The 21,724-nt window shown below is 46.2% G+C and overlaps 1 protein-coding gene across 1 annotated transcript; it reads right to left on the reverse strand.

Moving 5' to 3' along the window:
• Positions 1-279: 279 nt before the first annotated feature.
• On the reverse strand, positions 280-21,277 carry PPCDC (phosphopantothenoylcysteine decarboxylase). The gene is given in 8 exon segments (XM_052808037.1): positions 280-1,572; positions 7,433-7,601; positions 9,667-9,795; positions 13,430-13,525; positions 18,994-19,160; positions 19,522-19,584; positions 21,045-21,190; positions 21,192-21,277. Coding segments are annotated over 8 exon segments (927 nt in total). The 5' UTR covers positions 21,263-21,277; the 3' UTR covers positions 280-1,486.
• Between the last annotated feature and the right edge of the window lie 447 nt (positions 21,278-21,724).

Below are 21,724 nucleotides of genomic sequence, written 5' to 3' on the forward strand. Positions count from 1 at the left end.
CAAAACTCATGGAAACCAAGAAGCTTCTCTTCTACTGCCTTCAGTAAGCTTAAAGAAAGATCCTCTGATAGGTGGATAGCTTTCATCATGCTCAGAACATGAGCAAACAATGCAGGTCACACCTCAAAGACTTCACTGGCAAAATGCAAAGTTCACGACTAGGGTACCACTACGGCCCATCACGTGAGCCACAAGCTCTGCTCACATGAAGATCCTTCTGACTTGATCCCCAGAAGCTCTGAATCCCCTGATCTCTGTCAGTGGAAGAGCCAAAAGTGGGAAAGTTCAGAGGTTTTTATTTGTGTGGAATAGATAAGGAAAGCAAACACAGTCCGATAACCTCTTCCCTCATGCGTAGCCGTCTGAAGGTTGCCCCCATAGGCAGGATGCACGTTCTGTACCGAAGGCCTTAAATTTGACTGGGTCTAGTTAAAAATAAACTCTCTCGGTCAGCAGTGCTCTGCTACAGCAATATGTTCAACAGCCCCAGTTTGCTCCCATTCCCCTCAGGAGCAGGATCACGTTTCCAAGGAAAGGCTGGACTGGGGGAGCCCTGGCCAGTCTGGCCCAAGAGGTTACAGGATCTCCCAATTTTTTTGTGCCAGTGAGTTAATTTTCAAGCTGAAAAGGATCATCATAGGCAAAGTTTGACTTCTCTCCCTTGGGAAACACCCACCCTGGCTTTCCACAAGGGCCCAGCCTGTTCATTTCCTGACCGGAGCACCCAGATGGGCAGGTGTCATTTTGGTTCACAGTTGACGTCTGCATCCCTATCCAGTCAACAGATACAAAAGGGCAAAGGCTAATTCGAGGACTAGATAGCTTCTTTCAGTAAATTTTTCCCATCTCTGATAAAAAACACAGGCAGACGCAACGATTTAGCAATGACGTTAGGTGCAAACACCCCCCAGAGCAGCTACAAGAGGCAATTCTTTGGGGGCAGAATTAAAAGCTCTCTTTTATTAATTTTCTGGAGGGCAAATGCTTTTTGGACAGTGACTCCTGCTGGAAAGGTGAAGCCAGCACAGCTACGGACCAGGCTTTGGAGAGCAGGGATGTCCCCACACCGTCATGCTGGAAGGGGCTGGCATTATCCCCATCACCAGGATTTGCACAGCACTTTCCTCTCTGGCAGCTCTTGGGGGAACCACTGGACCTGAAATACATTGGCAAATCCTTCTGCAGCCTCCTCGGAAAGGAGCACATGTGAAATACTGGGGGCCGAGTGGCCTAGGGGAACGTTACTCCCTCTCTGTGAGATACCACAGAGTTTTCCCACACTAAAGCAGCATGTTCTTGGCTTTGGTTTCTGAAAGTCTGCAGTGATGTACCACATTTCAGTTTGGCACCAGCTGGAAGACAACCGTTTCACTCTTTCGGTTGAAGAGCACACTATAGGTACGCATGCCATCTTGACTCAGCTTCCTGTTGGTTTTATCTTCAAATCATCATGGAGGCACACAAATACAATTTACATGCCAAACCATCAGCTCTGCGTTGACAAGTCCCGTTCTTCAAGGATCCTCTTCACGCTCTCCACAATGGTCCACACTTCTGCCATGGCACCTCGACCTGCAGGGTAAGAGCAAAACCACATGGTGAAATCCAGGTCCCACAGAGACAGCATGAGGCACGTGCTTCCCCGTCCCACCACCTCTCTTCTCCATACGCCATACTGCTGTAGAAAATGAGATGCACAACGGTGGCACAGCACAGCAAAACTCACCAAGTATGCCCACGTGTTTCCTCGTGACTCACCCAACAGAAAGCAACTGTGGAGGCCAGAGGATCTGCTCAGTCCACCTGGTTCTGCAGGGATTTTGTGGCACAGTTGAATGCCATCAGGGGAGGAGAGCGAGAAGAGTGTTCATGCTAACTTAGTTTGGCTCCTAACTCTGAAGTCTAAGCAGGAGTACAAGCTCCTCAGACAGTCAATGAAGAGAGGCAGGAAACCTCAAAAGGCAACTCATATGACCTTAATAAGTACCTCATGTTCTGAATCATCTCCAGAAGTGTCTGCATCTAACCCTTGACCGCACAGGGACTTACTATCTTAGATCACACTGCCCTGGAGGCAAGTGTGCAAAAGTGCCCCAAAAAAGCATGTGGGTAGCAAAATACCCTATTTCACCTCCTTTCTCCACTGTAAACATTGTGTGTGTTCGGTATCTTTTTGAAACGGCCTTTGCCTATAAAAAAGACTTGCCGAATTCATACCATTCCCATGACTCTGCAGTTAGACCCACATTAGAGAAAGCTGTCCTGGATTCATACCAGCTTGAATCTTGGGAGTAATTCTTGGAGAAGACTGAGTGCTGGACAGAACAAAATGTAAAAGCTTTTCCTTTCAGACTGGTTAGTTGCCAGATGAACATCTAATCTACGCTGTGCTGTTGCTTCCCCCTGAAATACTTTTTAAACTTAGGTTCAGAATTTTAAGGCCAGAGATCATTAAATCATCTTGTCCAACCTTGCGTACTGAACTCAGCACTCAGAACTCAGTCCATTCACTCCTGTAATTTGTTTGGGGCTGAGGAAAGATACTTCTCCCACTCGCATTTGTCTCCACTGGAAGATTGAAAAGATGGAGTCTCTGTTGATCTTTTGTTCTGCTGGCTAATTGCTCTAATAATTTAAAATACGTGCCTTATTGGTCATCAGAAATTAGTCCTGGGAGGTTTTATTTTCCTCTTTTTTTCTGGTCTGCTTCCACAGCTAGGTTAGCGAGCGCACAGATGAACAGCTAAACCAGCAGCCTCCAAAGAACAGTAACAACCTGAGGGCAGGCAAGAGGCAGAGGGGAAGGGGAAAAGCCATCCTGACCAGCAGGGAGAGGTGTTTTCTTCTGGGCAGATTACAGGCCTGAATCTGCCCAGACCCTCAGTTTTCCAGTACAGATGAGCTACCCGAGCCTTGTCTGGGACAGAAGGTATAACTGGATAAAACTGAGGATTTGTGATGAAGAATGATACTTCTGGAAGGTCGAGAAAATTGGGTTTCCTTGCAAAGTAAGACTCCTACTCCACTACGCCTTTTTCAGACCTGTAAATCCCAGGAGGTTTGAAGCACCCCATGGATGAGCTGCAGGCAGATTTGGGCCCTTCTGATCTCCTAACCTCGAGGAGAGGAGCTGCAGCTGACAGGTCCTGCTAAGCAGGAGAAATTCCCTGCCTGCCTCTGCACAGTTTGGCAGAGCTACACCCTTGGAGAACATTTCCAAGGCCTGCCTTTGTCCTCCACCACCCACTTCCTCAACATCTTTGGCAATTCACAGCTGGATTTTTAGGTTTAGCAGAGCAAAATCTTGCTAAGCAGCCTGTCTTACAGCACAGCTCATGCCTACAGGTAGAAATCTTGCAGTGTGCCAAGCTTTAGAAATGCAGCCAAGGACGATGAAGGTACGAGCAGTTTGGAAACGTTTTTGCAAAGGCAAATTGCTGCAGGCCCATGTGTGGTACAGCACCTCTCAAAGCTCTCTTTATATCATGGCACGTGGATATCATCAAGGCCAACAGCTGGTAACCTACATTTAACTATCCAATCAAGGAAACATTTTAATTATCAACTCAATTTAATTTATTTTAACTCTCTTTTAGCTGGACTCTATGTCTAAAAACACCCATTTACTAAAGAAGAAAAATTAATCAGGTAAAGCTTGTAATGCAGAAACTCAGTGGCAGCCAGAATCTGGCCCATTTCAGGTGAGACCAGCCACATGAGTTGAGGAAGATAAACCTCTTTTACAGCAAGACAAACCACAATGTCAACAGACAAAACTGATGCAAACTGAATTTCTTTTCTTCTGCACCAGATGTGTGAGCTTTGCTACCTGCCGCTTGGGTGGAAGCTGGGCAAACGCCTTTGTGGATGAAACCCACAAAACCGAAATTAGTGTGGAAGAAGCAGCCTTGGGGTGAAAGGCCTGAAAAGAGAGGAGAAGAGAGGAAAAAGTGGTGGAGACTATCTTGGGTCTTCAGAGACCTGGAGTCCATTACTGCTGTGCTGGTTTTGGCTGGGATAGAGTTAATTTTCTTCATAGTAGCTAGTACAGGGCTATGTTTTGGAATTGTGCTGGAAACAGTGTTGATAATGCTGAGATGTTTTCATTATTGCTGAGCAGTGCTTACACAGAGTCAAGGCCTTTTCTGCTTCTCACACCACCCACCAGCGAGTAGGCTGGGGGGGCACAAGAAGTTGGGAGGGGATGCAGCTGGGACAGCTGGCCCCAACTGACCAAAGGGACATTCCAGACCATATGACATCATGCTCAGCAATAAAACTAGGGGAAAGGTTGGACAGGGGGCTGCTGCTCGGGGACTGGCTGGGCATTGGTCAGTTGGTAGTGAGCAATTGTTTTCATTTGCATCACTTGTCTTTCTTGGGTTTTATTTCTCTCTCTTTGTTATTTTCCTTTTCATTACAATTTGTTATTATTAATGTTATTATTATTATTTTATTTCCATTTTTAAACTGTCTTTATCTCAATTCACGAGTTTTCTCACTTTTACCCTTCTGATTCTCTCCCCCCATCCCGCTTGAGGGGGAGTGAGCAAGCGGCTGTGTGCTGCTTAGTCGCTGGCTGGGGTTAAACCACAACAACTGCTTTGCCATAATTAGCCTACATACTGCCAGGAAAATCCTGGCATTTGCCAACAGGAAAATCTTGTTGTGAATTGACTCACAAACACAAGCGGAGTCGAGTCAGATGTGGCTACTACTGCCCCAGCTGTCCGTACCATCCCTCTCCTACAAGCTCCTTCAGGAGTTTGTTCTCACAGTAGAGACAGCTGAACTGAGTATGAAGCAGCTCCCAAATGACTGCTGGTGGAATGAGGTAACTGCTGATCAGTGCTGGTTTACTTTGCCATTCTGAGCTACCAACCACAGCAATTCACATGCTGCTTCTCATGTGGCTCACACATCCCTGTCGCAAGGGCGGCAACCCCCAGCAAAGGGGCAGGGCGGAGCAGCAGAAGGTGGAAATCATGTTCACCATGCAACTCTAATCCATTTGTGCTGGTGAGTCAACTCACGTGGCCCTTTTGCATCTCAGGTCCCCATCTATGAAACAGGGATGACAACAACACAGCTCTGCCTCAGGTGCATGAACTTGCAAGAATAAGCATATGACCCATTAGGAGGCACTCAGCTGCTTACTACAGGAATAGAGATCCTATATATGTACTAAAAAAGATGAAGGGAAAAAATAAAGGACAAAGAAGCTATGCCAGATGGCCCTTCCACTTCTGCCAAAATGTCTGCGCAGAATGACCTCTTTTGGGCGTTTTCCCTTAACATTATTACAAGTACGTAAGAAATTTGATGTAATCAGGTCTAAAATCCCAGCGGGGGCATAATTGTCCAGGATATTTCAACTGATGCCTGAGTTACTTGACTACACTTACCTAACTGTAAATATTTCTTAGTCTTCAGCTCCAAAAAACCACTCTCTAGAAGCCCTGCACCTACCGAAGAATTCAGAAACTAAGCCAGCCCTAGAATTTAACCATGAATAACATTTTAACATCCTGTCTTCGCTACAGACTGTTTATTGAACTATCTGACAGAGTGGTTAAAATCCTGCTGGAGTTGGGGTTGTTAAACAGAAGTATGAGTATACTACTGTGCAGGTAATAGAACATTTGCTATTATGGCTAGAACTGGGTGATGTTTTACAGACAATTTGTCCAAGAAAATTTTGATTAAAAAGTGAATCCATTCATCCAAATTGCTTGTATAAAAGCCCTTCTCAAAACCTCCCAAAAGTCAAAATACCTCCATTTAAAGCAGCTCCTAAAATACAAATGAGACCATTTTAGTAGTATTTCTTAGCACTGCAAGTTAAGTCTTCTGAAACTGAGCATGACAGCTTTCCCTACCCCTCTCTTTCACTTCACAGATAAGTCTGATGTCAAAACCCCAAATCAAAACTCAGTTGGGAAGCTGAAAAGTAACCCAGGCAACAAACAACAACACATGTTAAATGCACATCCAGCTACACCCTCAGCCACCTCTGCAAAGCACTTATTCTCACTGTCTGCTCTCTGGGATAAGATATTATCCCTATGTTAGAGATGAGGAACTGAGGTGCAATGAAAACAGCCCACAGTCACAGTAGATGGCAAGGTCAGGACACCCAAATCCCAGGCTGATAACACTTACCGCAAAGCCTTCCTTCTCTTTGATCTACTCTCTTCTTGAATGATTATTTCTTTTAAATATCAGGCCTATCTAACGGCTCATTTGAAAGCCTGGCTTGGATGGTCTCTTAAGACTACTTAAAAATTAATGAACAAGAATAATAGATATCAGCTAGCACAGGGCAAAGCTTCGGTTTGTTTGAATAAACCCTGGCCGTAAGTACCTGCTCCCCACCGTTCAACATCTTGAAGGCCTGTGGTGGTGCAGCGCCCCAGGCCACTCTGAGATCTCGGGATAAGCCATGCATGCTTTGGGAAAACCTCCCATTGTGCTGTTATCTTGATTACAAGGGTGTCAGGCACTCTTTGACCACACCTGGGCCATCTGCTGCCTGAATGGCACATCAGGACCACCCTGATATTTCAGGATAAGCCATGCATGCCTTGAAAATCTCCCATTGTGCTGTTATCTTGGTTGCAAGCGCAGAGACTTATGGGCGCCAGGCACCCCCTGGCCACACCTGGACTATCTGCTCCTTGAATGGTACATCAGGATGACTCAGCATGAATTGTGGCCAGAATGTAAAACAATGAGCAAAGCCAGTCATCTCGACACCCTATAAATAGCGATCCAAGGCGAGACCCTTTCAGCTCTCTGGGACTGTAGCAGGCTGTGTGACCCAGTATATCCCCCTGAGCTGGGACACCTCTCAGGGTAGATTTCGTGAGGATTGAAGATCGTCCGTCGATGATTTCTCTAGGACTTAAAGGCCAGATTTCGCGAAGTTTACTGACCATCTGTTGATGAATGTCGGCACATAAAAGTGAGTAATTTGTGAAACTCACGAGAGGGAAATTTTAATCGAAGGTTAACCTCTGTGTATGTGCATTTGCAGTTTGGTTTGGAACTATTTTGCCTGTCTCTGTGATTTGGTTCAGAACTGTTCTATCCATCCGTGCGTGTGTGTGCTTTGATTTAACCTCCAACCCTGCTGTAAGTTTGGGGTGATCCTTGCCATTTTTGAATATTTAACTAAGTCACAAATCTGATTGTAACAAATTCCATTGAATCACTCTGTTAAATTGGCTCAAAATTAGGTACTGTTAAAGTCATACAACCTAATCTTGTGATCTATCTCAAAAATATTAATAAATCCTAAATTGCTGCTAAACCAAAGCTGTGTAACAAAACCTCTTTCACGACAAGGCCACACGGCAAAAGAACATACATCCCTTCAGGATAAGAGCAGCACTCGTGCAGGAAGAGTCAGAAGACATGCAAAAGGACTGACCTTCGTCTCCACACACTAGTTTCTTCACCACACAGGGGATCTCTGTGTAGCCAAAGCCTTTCAGCTGCTCCACCTGCTGAGCTGTGATGGGATGTTCCCACATGGCTGTGTTCATAGCTGGGCAGAAGAGCAGAGGTTTGCTCAGATCCCAAGCACGGATGACACAAGTCTGCAAGAGAAGCCAAGAGGTTCAGCTCTGAGATTGGTTGTCTTTCCTCATTCCTTCTCATCACTTTGCTGCACAGAAGCGCTTTCCCAGCCTGTGTGTCATTAGGGGCCAAAAGCCTCAATCTGTCAGTGCAGCTGGACTAGCCCACAGGCAGATCCACTGGGCTGATACTAATTTGTATTATATTCCAGCAAAGCTCATCTCTGACAGGCAAGAAAGATGAGGGAAGCAACAAAAAGGATAGATCCCATCCTACTGTGGCGTGGGGCCAAGGAAGCAGCCCAATCGCTGGAGCAAACCAAGCTGGAACACGATGCGTGCAGACTGCCAGCCCATGGGGGAGACTGAGAGAAGCTGAGGGGTGGCCACAGATCATATCAGCTATAGAGAAATCCCCAGGCAACACTTCAGATAAGCCAGCCATAAAGCTAAACACAAAAAGTTGGCAAGTGAGCCTTTTTCAAATCATATGCCAACTGGATCTGTAATTCCTCACAGGGGAAGCACTGCTGCTTCCAGGACACAAACAGAGGATAACATGAACACATCTGGGCTGTTGCAGAAGATGCTGGCAGATTACAAACCATCTAGCAGCTCCTGCGTGCTACAGGGAATCATATCTGACTCCTCAGCAACACATAACTTCCAGATAACCCAGTATCACCTCATCTCCTTAAAAAAGATAAATGCTAGTTGCTCTTAATGCAATGTCCATCAGTTTCCCTAGGCCTAGCAGCATTTAAATCATGCAAAGGGAACTTCCCAGGTAGCAACAGTCCCCGGTACAGAGTCTCTGCTCAGATCACAGAGTACTTATGAGAACCCTGCCCATCCTTTTTTATGCCCTGTGATTTGAACCCTTCCCAGCACAGGAAAGTCTGCTAGAATCTGTTCTAACCTGCCAACCAGCACCTCCAGCACTTGCTTTGCTTTGCTGGAGCTACCTCTTCCCGCCACAAGGCTCTCCGAAAAGACTGGCAGGAGTTTGTGAAGCCATGCATCCCTAACATCCTCCCTGAGCTCTTCCCCCTGCTACCACCATCACATCTACAACACCAAGGGGACCCAGAAGGACAAGACATTGCTTGTCCCTCCCACAGCTCTTTCTGGCTTCTCTCAGATCTCCAGTGATCTACTCACACAAATGAGGGCTGTTGCTCTGGGTGTACTTTTGTTTGTTCATATGCACTTCCTCTTACCTGAACAGCTAAGTTGGTCATGCAGGGCTCCCTGGCCAGAGCTGATGCGCTACCCTCCGTTCCTAGTTCTAGCCTCCTTGCATTATTGAGGGGTGATGCACCACAGCAACATTTGCGGATCTGCAGCTTTCTGGCAGATCTTTTGGGTGGCTAATGCTTACGACTTCTCCTAATGAAGACCTAATGACTCGACACAAAGCATTCGGCCCAGCTGAAGGTCCCCATCACCCAACAGAGAAGGACATTCTTTTAATACACTTTCTGATCAGCCTTTGAGCCGGAGCACTTTTAATACCAGAAAAACAAGCCTGAACAAGCAAAATCCCCTGTAGCTGAAAATGGAAGGTAAGTAAGTGTGAGCATGTTCGAATTTCTGTGCTATGCAGTTAGGTGAGGGAGGAGGTGAGGTAGCAGGAAGTAAACAATTTTATCTGATCTCACAGGTGTCTTTCCAGATTGCATCTAAAAAATGCAGAGAGGAACTCAAAAGTGAGTGCAAGTGTGTATGCGCACGCCTGTGTGTGTACATGCATGACAGAGAGAGGGTGGAGTTAGAAACAAAGAAATAACCACCCATCAGAAAAAGCAGGAAAGGCACAAAGCAGCGACTGGGAAATAATGGAAGAGCCTGATGGAGCCGAGGAGTGGAAAAAGATGCTGGTCAGGGAAGAAAAGAACAACCGTTTGAGAAGGAATAGGGGAACCATACTGTAGGAAGAGAGAGACAAGCATATGAAGTGGGAGCAGAACATGCAAATCTCACTGTTCTTGACGCTGCAGAAACATAAGACTTTCCATGAAAGAAAGGTCAGACAGTCTAACGCTGGGAGGTGAGAGAACTCTCAGGCAGAGCGCCGGTTACTCACCAGCAGGTTGTCACAGATGCCATTCGCAAGCTTTGCCAGCGTGTTTGCATCAAGAGGTGCCACCACCATAAGGTCAGCCCACCGTCTGAGCTCAATGTGCAGGACTGGGTCCGAACGACCTTTCCACAGCTGTGGATGAGACAAGATGCAGATTACGGAACCCTCACAATGAACGCTGTGAGCAACAGTCACTTTATCAATACCACATTAGTAACCACCATGTAAACTTAAGGGGAAAGAATTACTCTCATATCAAGCAAGATCTGAGAGCGCGGGGAACCAGGGACTGCAGCCACAGTGCTCACTTTTCTGATTTTCCCCCCTCCTCCAGTGAAGGCCGTGTTGCAGCTACGTTTAGAAAGCACAGTTAACAGACAGCACCGATGTGCTCAGTGCTTTACAAATGGGTATCCTTTCCCCACAAAGACAATTCACACGTCCAACCATGACAGATTTCAACTCACAGGAAAGAGCTTTCACCATATACTTCCCATTCACATAATCCCTCAGCTTCAGAATTGTTCATAAGAGCTCCCACAACACACAGCATATCTGAGCGGAGAAAAGAGCTCCATCCTATCAGCCAACTGAGGGCAGACAGGACAAAACCCAGGGTCACATTTCCTGAGGAACCCATGTGATTTATAAGCTTCAGATTTCTTTGAAGTGAAGCTGTCCACTGGCTTTTAACGAGGTATAGACCCCTAACTGCACAAGTCACTTTCAATTAGGATGCACACCCCTACGCATACTCACAGCCGCAAAGTAAACCCTCGTAAGTACAGTAGGGAACAGTCCTGTTGGCTTTCTCTAGGATGGATGAAGTTTAGCCAGCTGGGCACTATCCTCCTCTCTTGGCTCTTATGTGAATATTTCTATTTTCCCTAAAGCTCTGAGTTGCTCGAAAGAGACCTGGTCTTTTCTTAAGAGCACAGTTAACTGGGAAAGTGTCAACAGAAGCAGCAAACAGTATCAGGTGCTCAATCCCCAGAGGACACACACAACCACAGGCCAGCGAGAGGTGCATCAGGGCCACAAACTGTTCCTTCTCTGAGTCACTGGAAACCACAACAAAAAGACAGCATCCGGAAAGCTGGTGCTTCCTGACACCTTTCCCAGCTTCTCCACTCACGTCTATTTTTTTCTAGAAGCGCTGAAAATTGTAGTTTTATTTTCAGAATAAAATATCTCACAAACAGATGTGGAGCAGGCTTATTTCCCTCCCTTCTGTCAGAACGGCATGTTATAAGGGCTCCTGTGGTGGTGCATTTCTTCCCCCTCTGGGCTGATCTACGAACTCAGGAAGTCTCACTAGGCCTTAGCATAAGTATAATGAGTCGAGCAGTTAAGTGTCCCTTGACCGTACCAGGAACCCTCACATGGCTAAGACAGGGAGTCATGCGGACTGTCTCAAGGACTCCTGCTACCCAACAAAAACAAAAAAATGAAAGTAGAGATAATTTGTTCTCTCCCAACAACCTTGAGACATCCCAGTCCTCCCCTGACAACCTTGGAGCATCCCGTATCTGAATCTTAAGTCATTCTCTGACAGCCCCAGAGCATTCCTTATCTGAATCGTAACTCATGTGGAACGGTACCAGCACAGCTGGAATCCCAGTAATTTGCTGATGACTAAAGCCAATCACCTCCTGAACCTACAAGCAGTGGTACTGAGACCCTTTGAGCTCTCCTGGACCGCAGTGGGCTGCAACCAGCATCTCCCTCTGAGTGGGACGCCTCTCAGAGCTCACAAACTTTTCTGTTTGCGAAGATCGGAGGTCTGTCGCCAAAAGCCGATGAGACTTGGGCTGATTCTCTCCGCTCCTTGAGGCGCAACCCTTCATCTATTGAGAAAGATGCCGAAGCATTCAATGTAAATATTTTCACTGAACTCGAGGGGAATTTTTAACTTGCTTATGTACATCTCTTAGTGCCTTTATGGATGTGTGTGTATACTAATCTGAATTTTCTATAGCAAGTATATTACAAATTATTGCTTTTCAAATCTATACTTAAATTACTGTCGTGAACTTCATTCAACTGTGAATGAATCTCAGGCTGTTATTATACTCATAATCCCTTTAGATATAAACCTTTGACCAAGTCTGGGACTAGGAGTTGATCCAGCCACACCTAGACTCCGACAGGAGTTTAGAAAGCAAGGGGGTCTTCTCTGAACCTCATGACTCAGCAGGAGGGTCTCCCTTACCCTTTTTACATTCCCGATCTCTGTACAAATCATGAGACATCAATTCTAACCCGATTTTTCTTTGTATATTTCTTTTACCCTATCATGTCTTCGGTCTCTGTGTACCTAATTTTAGTCTGATTCTAACTTAATTTTCCTGTGTACATTTCATCCATGTATTAAGTAATAGAGTGAACCCTGCCATTGAATTCTGTGAAGTCGTGCTTTTATATAAATTCCTATTAAATCATATTTACTAATACCACTGGAAGTGATTCTTTAAGCAGATCAAACCACTCCACAACAGCTCCATGCCTGCCTTCCAGTGTGCCAGCAGACCTCAAAGCCTGACCTGCACCTCTTCTATCACCCCACCAAGGGTTCCTCAGAAATAACTGCCTGGAGCTGTAGCACCCTGGGACCCAGCAGATCTCCACCACTCTCCTAGGTGAGCCAGAAAGCTTCCTGGCCATTGCCATTAGCATGCCTCTCTCCACACAGAAGTGATCCTCACGTGTGAGTGCACTGGCAAGAGTACTGGTAAAGAGTAGATCACCTTGTACTCAGATCGGTACTGCAAAGTACAGATAAAATGTATAGAAAAAAAAAAGATGTTTATAAAATGAACCTCTTCATACTCGGGGACTCTCAAAGCGTGTCAGCAAAACTGTAGTCAGGAGAAAAAGCCCTTTTACAGGGTCTAGAGATGTTCACAGCCCTGACAACTGAGCTATCCCTTACTGGAATGGCTCTTCTATGTATGCGCAGGAGCACAGATGCAGACACCTCTGAGATAAACACTACTTCCACCGGGAGAACCTCTCTAACTTCCAGCCACCTGTCACACTGGTGCCCGCCATCTCCAGGTACTGGCCTTCCTCTCCACTGCTACATCAGGGTGGCCCTACCAGCACAAGGTTATCCAGTCAGACACCAGCCTGAGTTTTAAAGCAATGTAGGTAGTTTTGTGAATGTCAGCGATGCCTGTAGATTCAGAATACGTAGTGTTAAGGAGAATTAAGCTGTTGCCTTCATGACAAGTATGACTCACGACAAGCACCAAACACCCTCACCGCGACTCTGCAGTGGCTTTCTTGACATTTCCTGATACTCCTCTCAGAGCTGCGGATAGCAGCTGAGCCCAGCGTGGTAAGAGACCACTTCTACCCTCATTGCCTCCTGCAAGTCTGCTAGGGCGGTACAAAATCCTCCAGTACAGTCAGGGCAGCCTTTCTTTTATTCCTCATTTACAGCATGGTTGGAACCACATTCTTTGAAAGCCATATTCCAAAGCATACATTACTAGAACAAAGAAGTGAGTCTTGGCCTGGGATTGAAAAATAAATAAATGAGGTCTCTTGCAGAGAAACTTAGAGGAACGCTTCTATTCGTTGTTCAGCACTTGAACAACTAAGTGAATCTCCCAGGGAGCCTGCTTTTTTTCTGAAGCATGACCCATTGGCCTTCTGGAAGTAGAAGGCACGAGTGCATGACAAAACTACTTGAATTACAAAACATGTGGCTAGTGGGGACAGGACAGAAGCCCCTCCAGTCTCCAAAGGAAGAACAACTCACCTGCCACTCATCTTCATCACTGTAGAGGGTGACAGGAATCTCCTGGGCATTGTAGAAATGCTTTGCTCTCTCAGTAGTGACCACTTTCACTTCGAGCTAATCAGAAAAGAAAGAGAAAGAAAGACCAATGGTTAGACTTGAGGATAATCCTGTAAAGCTGAGTAGAGCAGGAGGGCTCCAGCTGCAAAGATTTTGAAAGCTACGTAGATTCTCAGAGGAACTTCCCCTATTCACAGCTGAAAGGCCAGGCCACCACAGGTACTTGCGGGAGCCAGAGACTCATTTCATGCCACCCTAAAACGGGCAGGTGCTGAGTCACCACCCGCCAAACACGTTCACATGGCCAGTTCACAGTGGGGACAGCAGAGAGGACAGAGCAGGTCAGAATGAGATGCAGCTCTGCACAGAACTTCAAAGCAACAGTAAGAAGCAGCAAACAAAAGCTCTGTGAAAGATGCCCTTTAATCTCAAAACACGCCTGCCAAAGGGAGCAGGAGAGCATCTTGCCTCAGTGGATTCCCTTAACCACAGCACAGAGGACTGCCGAGGGGTGGCATGCCTACACGGCACTTGCAGGATCATTCTTCCCACACTCGGAGCCAAGAGGAAGCTCTGTGCCAAGAGAAAGCACAATGCTGAGTGATCAAAAGAACTGCTGAGGGACAAGTAGGTTAGCTGGGGCTCAGCAGCACCAGCGCAAAGCCAGCCCACCTCTGCTGCACAAGGCTTCACAGGAAAGAGTGGCTTTGGAAGAGAGAGAACAATTCCTTGGAAGAATGGATCACGTTGTGCACCTCCCTCTGTCTCTTTCTGCCCCTGCCCCTCTCTCTTGACGATCTCCTGGTGCCAAAGGTGGAGAGGTAGCTACAGACTACTGGATGCTACTTTTTAAAACTGTGTTAATCAGACTTGCTCCAGCCAGGGGCAAAAATACCAGAAGCAAGTCAGAGCTGTGTCTTCCAGCTATCCTTCCTACCAAGGTAAGCTGTTGGAAAGAGGAAAACCTCTGGGTAGATATGTTCATAGCACAGGGTTTCTCTGCAGTCAAAACAGTAAACCAGTGGCTTCCACAAAGGAAAGAGAGACTGGGTGAAAGTGTATGAAGGTTCTCTCCAAAATCTTAGATAAACCTGCCTACTTCGTTGAAAGCCAGTGCAACCTTCAGTTATATGGTATATATTGGGGAAACCCTATTATGTCCCTGGGATGTTTATTTGACATACACGCTTACGAGGTGCTAAGGTGCCCTATGACACAAGATCCTTTCATTTCCTCCCACAGAAATCTTAACAAGTGGAAAAAGGGTTTTTTTCCCTGGTATCTACGTGTCGCATGACCTGCTCAAAGCTGTAGCTCTGACAAATGTCACAAACAGCTGCCTGCTGCATGCAGTGAACCGGAGGTGCTCTGCACACACTGGGATCAGCAGCAAAGCAGAGCCAGTGTCGAAGTGGCTCTGCATGCGCTGATCAGCCGTGCAGGACATGCAACTGTACTTCCATCTGCAATTCCTCCCAAGGATGTACCTTATAACCAGTCAACAGATGGGCCAACACATGGAGGGAGTGCTCCAAAAAGACTGGTAATGTGGAAGATGCACTTCAGGCCATTGATTACAGCAAAAAATAACCCTTTTCTTTGTTATTGGCCACTTTCAACCACTGTTTGCTCCTTCAAGCAGTTCACAGTGCAACCCACTGCATGGTCCTATTAGCCCAACAGAGAGATGGGGAGAAACCAGCCTCACCAACAACTCCTTCCCACTAGAAAACTGTGGCCTGAGGTACAAAACTGATGAAGCACTTAGTCTGCACACTCTTGCTAAAACAGACTGCTGAAAACCTCCAACCTCCAAGAAGCTATCTTCAACAGCAGTGGTTGAAGTGACAAAACATGTTAACCTATCTCCCCAACACTATCTATTTGACTGGGAATGGAGCACTGTTGATTATCTGCACCCTACATGACTAGAATAACAGCTGGGAGGAGTGGAAAATCCCAGCCTTAGCATATCATGGTCAATTTGGTAATTTTTTCCCGTTTCCTGAAGAAAAAGCAATGGGAAAATATAGCTGCACATAACACCAGTATTTGGTACCATATGTTTGGTTCTTTGCCTCTTCTAAATGTCTGCTCTTTTTCAAGCGACCCTAACTTGGAATCACAGCTGCATTTCTAGTGCTTTCAAGTGTGAAGATCATATTCACAGCAATCAACCGTATTGTTTCCATATTAACCTCACCCCACAGGAAGGTGTTTGGAGCCACGCAGTGACACCCACAAAGGTGCTAATGCTGCTCTCTGCCATGCCATGGGCTTCAGCAAGGCGTTAACCTCGCAGTCTGCAAGATACTGTTTATTTGGTGATTTTAAAGAGCAACGTGCAGTTTCAAGGGGCATGTCTGCTCTCTGAAATGGTACCAGTAGGCCAGGTCTGCACTACAAGTTTTCAGCAGTGATGTTTGTTAGTGGTATTCTTATTTTACAGTTAGCCATAACGGTATAAGGATTTTTAGGCGATACAACTGAATCTACCACGTGACATATTTTGTCACTTGCTACTTCAATTGTGTCATTATTCAAAATTTTCTAATCTAGACCAGAAATACCTCTCTAAGGCTAAAGGACACAGAAAAATCCCCAAAAGACACTCTGGTTGTTTTGTGGTTTTGTTTTTTTTTTTTTTAAAGACAGTTATGAAACTACCTCCAGTCTTAAAAAACCCCATATTTCTTCAAAGCATAAGCCCAGGAATAGGGAATAGCTGGCTATCGAGTACTGCATCCAACCCACTACAAGCTAGAGCATACCAGAGGGATGTTCAAGGACTCCGAGTGGTGGTGACTCCACCACTCCCCCAAGAAAGTTGCTCTATTAGTTAAATATTCTCCCTAATTAAGGTTTTCTGCTGGGGTGGGCTCCTGGTTCCCTTGTTCTGAGCAAGTCCTTCAAGTCCCTCCAGCTACGTTGGAAAGAGATCAGTGTTCTCAAGATCACTTTAGCCTACATTGTTTTTTCTTTCTATTTACCTGGCACACCCTCTGTTTGCCTGTGGATATAACCCTGCTTAAACAGTAAAGGCAGTCTAGCCACACTCAGAAACTCCTTTACGGGAGACAGTTTAGACTAGTTAGAGCTCTTTTACTTGGACCACTTAAGCCAATTCTCCAGTGTAAATTTTACTGCCAAACTGCTCTCCTGTGTTCAGGCAATATTGTTGGTCTCTGTTAGACGATTCTCCTGTCACAGCCATTTCTGCTTGGGGTAATGTGTAAGATTTTTTTTTTCATCACTTTCTCAGTATTGACAGCAAAATCTTAACAAACAGACTGAGCTTCAGTAACAACTGCTGCAGAAGAGAATGAGTAGCTCCCCTGTTAAATGGCACCTACAAGCTGATATAGAGGCTACCTAGCAGGAGCACAATGAAATGACATGACGTGATTTAAACCTAGAAGTCCAGATGACATCCTGTACCTTCAAGAGCAATACATTTCGCCCACAGAAAGGTTTGTTGTTGCCTTTATGACTAACCAATATCCTGCCAACAGGATTTTTGTCATCATATTCCTGCCAGACCATTCAAAAATTCTAGGAATCAGCCTGAGACAACATGTGTGAGTGTAGCACAACCATGAGAGTTACCCACAGTGTCCTGACGAGACACTATGTGCTGTCTCCCCACAGCACCAGGTGCAAGGGTAATAACCTGAAAGGTGTAAGCCAATGCTGTCTAAATTTCCTACATCTTCGAAGAGGTTAAACAAAAGGCAGTAAGATGTAGTCACATCCATTATCACCCTCAAGGAGATGTTAAAGTTTAATGAGTGCAAAATCATGCTGCCAAGTTGTTCACCAAGACCATTTTAGCCAAAACATCAGTTTAAACTAACAACTCTGGTTCAACGCTCTGACCACATCTCCTTTGGTATCGAAGCCTTCCTCTGCTCCTGCCCTGCTTCCATCAATGGCTTTTTAAAGTTCTGTTCCATCAGTGAAGAAATTGATGCAACAGGCTCGTGCAGGACTTAACAAACCCAATGGAAAAGTTACACTGCCTCAGCAGGCTTTAGGTCAGGCCTTGAAATCACATCAGAAATGAGTAAATAAATAATTTTAATTAATAAATTAAGTCCCAGAAGCTCCTGGACTGGATGCTTCACTTTCACTTTTTAAGCAACTAAAGCCTAAAACCAGAGACCACAAAGCCTACAATGGATGTCACAGAACCTATGGGCCTTCACAGAGAATTCAGGTCCAGCCGTCTGCAGTTTTTAATCATAAATCAAATGTTCAGAGCAAAGGAACACATTTGACCTAGATTCCTACAGTGGATCGTTTGCATTCTTCCTGTCACCTGCAAAGAAGGATGTTCCAAGCACCAAGAGCAAAGGAAAAGAAGCAACAGCAAAGCCAATCTGAGAGACAGAGATGCATATGCCTGGCTCTGGTCTGGTCACCCCCCTTCCTTGGTATCATTTTTCTTTGGCCCACTTACTTCAGGCTAGGACCTTTGGCCTCACTAATCATTTCAGGTCAAGTAATAAATTAACCGAGGCCCCTCTTTGCAACCCACAATGCCAGCCCAGCTGGCAGAACTGGTGCCCAACAGCTCGCCGCATCTTCAGTACCCTGTCCAGCTTGGATATCAACATAAACCAGATATGTCAGAGTTTCTCAGAGACTGCACCTCTTATGACTCTATGTTCATGTATCTACAAGGTAAAGCCTGTGAAATCACCCAAAAGGACATTCATTAAGCAATCTAACCAATATATCTGCATATTTAAGTACACCCTCTTGCTTCTGCCACTCTTTCATTTCACTGCTCCAAAACATTAGCTCAATTTCTTAAAAGCTAAAGGTTTTCTATGTTTTCCTCCAGCTTTATTCCACAGCAAAAGTTAGCACATCTCCCTCTCTGATTCTAGTCACTAGTGGCCTCTGCTGGACACCTCTGTTACGCCAGCAAATACACTCCAGAAAAAAAAAAAAAATATATAGCAGCTTGTATTTTCTATTTCTGTTTTTACAAGAGCTGGTTTCCCTTTGTTGGTCAGACAGCAGCGTCCATTTTTGCAAACTCCACACCTCACCTATGGAAAATTGCAATATCCTAATTAGAGAATTCAAGTTCCAGAAAGCACTACCTGTGTCTGTAGCCAGATCTGATAATTTGACCAACAAGGACATATTCCAGAAATAAAAGAAAAACAAAGCAAGGACCTATTCAATCATTTTTGAGAGAATTAAGCAAGCTGAGCTGAACAATAGTACTTTCATATTCCTGAATCTAAATGTCTGCCTATGGAAATATCCAGGAATAGTTACTGCTCTTTAAGCCTGATGTAAAGCTAACTCTTAAGTCTAGAGAAGTATGAAATGATAGGAAAAAGTATTAATCGATTTTTAAAAACAGGAGGAATCCTCCCCCAACAAATTTTCAAATTAAAGGGCTCAAAGCCAGAAGGAACTTTTCTTTTCAACAGAAGCCACGTAATCTCTCCTCAAAAAGAGAAACGGTAACACCAACTTTACAATACTCTACCAATAGATTTACTCACCCCAGTGATTTTCAGCAATTCGGCAATGAGGAGAGGCAGCTTCAGGGCAGCCACACTTCCAGTCACACCCACCAGGACACAGTATTTTTTCTGCGGCACAGATGAGCTTTTTTCTGCAGGAAACCCTCGTTCTGGCAGGGAAAAGGGCTCCATGCTCCAATCAAACTCTGCAAGCACAGAAAAACAAAGACACTTGACTAATGGTGCCTCCAAGTGGGGCTAGCACAGCACGGCTCCAACTGTTCCTGAGGGCACGGATCTAAGCCTGGACTATGCAAGACCCAGAGTAATTCAGTCTGAGGATGAACACTCAGACCCCGATCTGCAACACTTTCAATCATCAGCAGACCTTTAAGCATAGCAGTAGCCTACTCCTGTTTAATTACAATTTTCTCTCTGATATCGGTAAACAGAACACTAAAACCTGCGCAGGCAGGCCACAAAAGTGTTCTGGTAAAGCCCATGGCCCCCAGAACGAAGATATGCTCTCACACATGGAACATGGTCCAGATTTTACCATAAACGTACCTTTCACACTGACTGCTGGGAAGACACACAACCCCCAGCCGAGTTGGTTTCCCTTCGGACTCTCTGGTGAGTAATAAATGCAGGGAGACATTTTAATAATTAAAAATTTTGGGGCCCCGAGGCAAGCATTATCATCTTACTTCCCACTGGATCACTACGTATTTACAGCAGCACTAGAAACTACTACCTAGCAGACAGGGAAAAAACCCAAAACAGTGAGTAAGAGGTAGAACACAACAGCCCACTGAGTGAAAACACCTTCTCAGGGACGTGAAAGTCAGAACTCCTCGCTCCCCCACCAGCGCTGAGCAAATCGATCTGCAGGCCGATGCGGCTGCTTCAGAAGGCAGGCTGAGCAAGCAGCTTTAATTCAGGTCTCCTGCCTTCTTCCCAGCTTCCCTGCACCACTGCCACACGGATAAATCACAACTGACTGTTCTGGTGAGGAAAAGCGTTCCTCCACAGAATTGACGCAAGCAATCTCTGCTTAATGAGCAATTAGTAAAGGGTAAATTCACTTCTTGAAAAAAATCTGAAAAATGAGCTTCTAGCGAAGACATTACACTGGGATTTGGTAAAGTTCATTGAATTTTAGCGACATCCTTGTTATTTGGAGGAAGTTACTTGGAAGCATTTTGGGTAGAACAAAAAGGAAGAAAGAGATGTTTATGCTGCCCCTATTTTCGGTACCAACTTGGGTGTTGGAGTGAAGGGGCTGGATTCCTGAGAGACAGAAACTTTACCCCTTCGGTCAGCCCCCGGGATAATTCAGCAGCAGGTTTCATTTGGGATCCTTCACAGGGCGATTCAGATCATGCTCCTGCAGCAGCTAGGTGGAAGTCTGACCTCTGCACCCAGCCACCAAGACGCAGGAGCACAAACATCCTTTCTAACCATCTCACACCCGTCCGCTGCAACACAACAGCAATAACACATTCTTTTTCCACGCTCTGCTTGGAATTAATGTGTTTAACTCGGGCCCCTGAGGTTTCTCAGTGTGTTTATAAAAAAAATTGCCAGAGTAAGAGCACGATTTCAGCTTGAGCTTCTAGGCACTGATTAGCAAGAGTAGTTAGAGGGAAGGCTAGGCGATTTCAAGGCTACTGCAACACTTTACATGTTTATCTAGATCTAATTAAAATTAAGTTAATGTCGTCACAGCAAGGAAAACATCCACTTCCCTTATGATTACTAAGTGACAATTAATTCGCCAAAGCTTCCACATCTTAAAGCCTGGGGAATAAGACATAATTTTTTAATAGGCAGCTTTCAAAAAGGGCTATTAGCGATAAAACAAAAGCACGACATGCTGGGCCGCACTTTCCCCTTACCCAAATCCAGCTCTGGGGAATCAGCCAAGAAGCCATTAGAAAGCAAGCAGCTTACAGTCCTACTTAGTTAGTTTATTAGCTTTTTAAGGCCGCAGTTACGCTGAAAACAGCTTCGTAAAGGCCGCTGAGGCAGAGAACAGAACCGAGGAACCCCGGGGATTTCCCAAACGTAAACAAACAACGTTTATATACCGGCAGAGAGACACGACGGAGCCCGCTCAAGAGGGGCCGGGCCGCGGCCTACTCCCGCCGAAGCCTCGACCCGCCGTCACCAAGCAACGGGGTCGCGAAACCCTCCGCGCCCCGGAAGGCAAAGGGCACGCTGGGAAATACCGCCCGCCCCCCAGCGCTGATTGGTGCCGATTGCGCATGCGCGCCGCGGCGGCGGGCGGCCCCTGAGGTGCTGACATGGCGGCGGCCGCCTTCCCCCGGCCCGGGCAGCCCCTGCTCCGCCCCCGGGGGGACCTGCCCTGCCCTGCCCTGCCCTCCCCTCCACCCCGCCGGGGACCCGGAGCGCTGGGTTTGGGCGGCTCCGGGTCCGTCTGCCGGCGCCTGAAGCACCGAGAGGGGCTTTTAGGCCTCGCGGAGGGGGTGGGGGGGGGGTGCTTGCGCCCCTCGGCACCCCAGCAGCGCCGGGGAGCCCTGCAGCAGCAGGCAGGCGGTTTGGCGTTCCTCGGAAAGCTGTTTAAGGATCCGAGCTCACGGCAAGGTTTTAGGGAGGAGGGAGGGCAACGGAAAACTCACTGCTAGGGGGAAAAAAAGCGGAGGGGAACAGGGCAGAGAAAAGGGGTCCTTTTCGGCTACTCCTGGATCCCCCCCCAGGAAGCAGCTCTGGCTGACAGATGAGCCCAGGGAGGCGTGAAACCTTTCAC

The sequence above is a fragment of the Harpia harpyja genome, chromosome 14, assembly GCF_026419915.1.
Source record: "Harpia harpyja isolate bHarHar1 chromosome 14, bHarHar1 primary haplotype, whole genome shotgun sequence".
Classification (NCBI taxonomy): Eukaryota; Metazoa; Chordata; class Aves; order Accipitriformes; family Accipitridae; genus Harpia; species Harpia harpyja.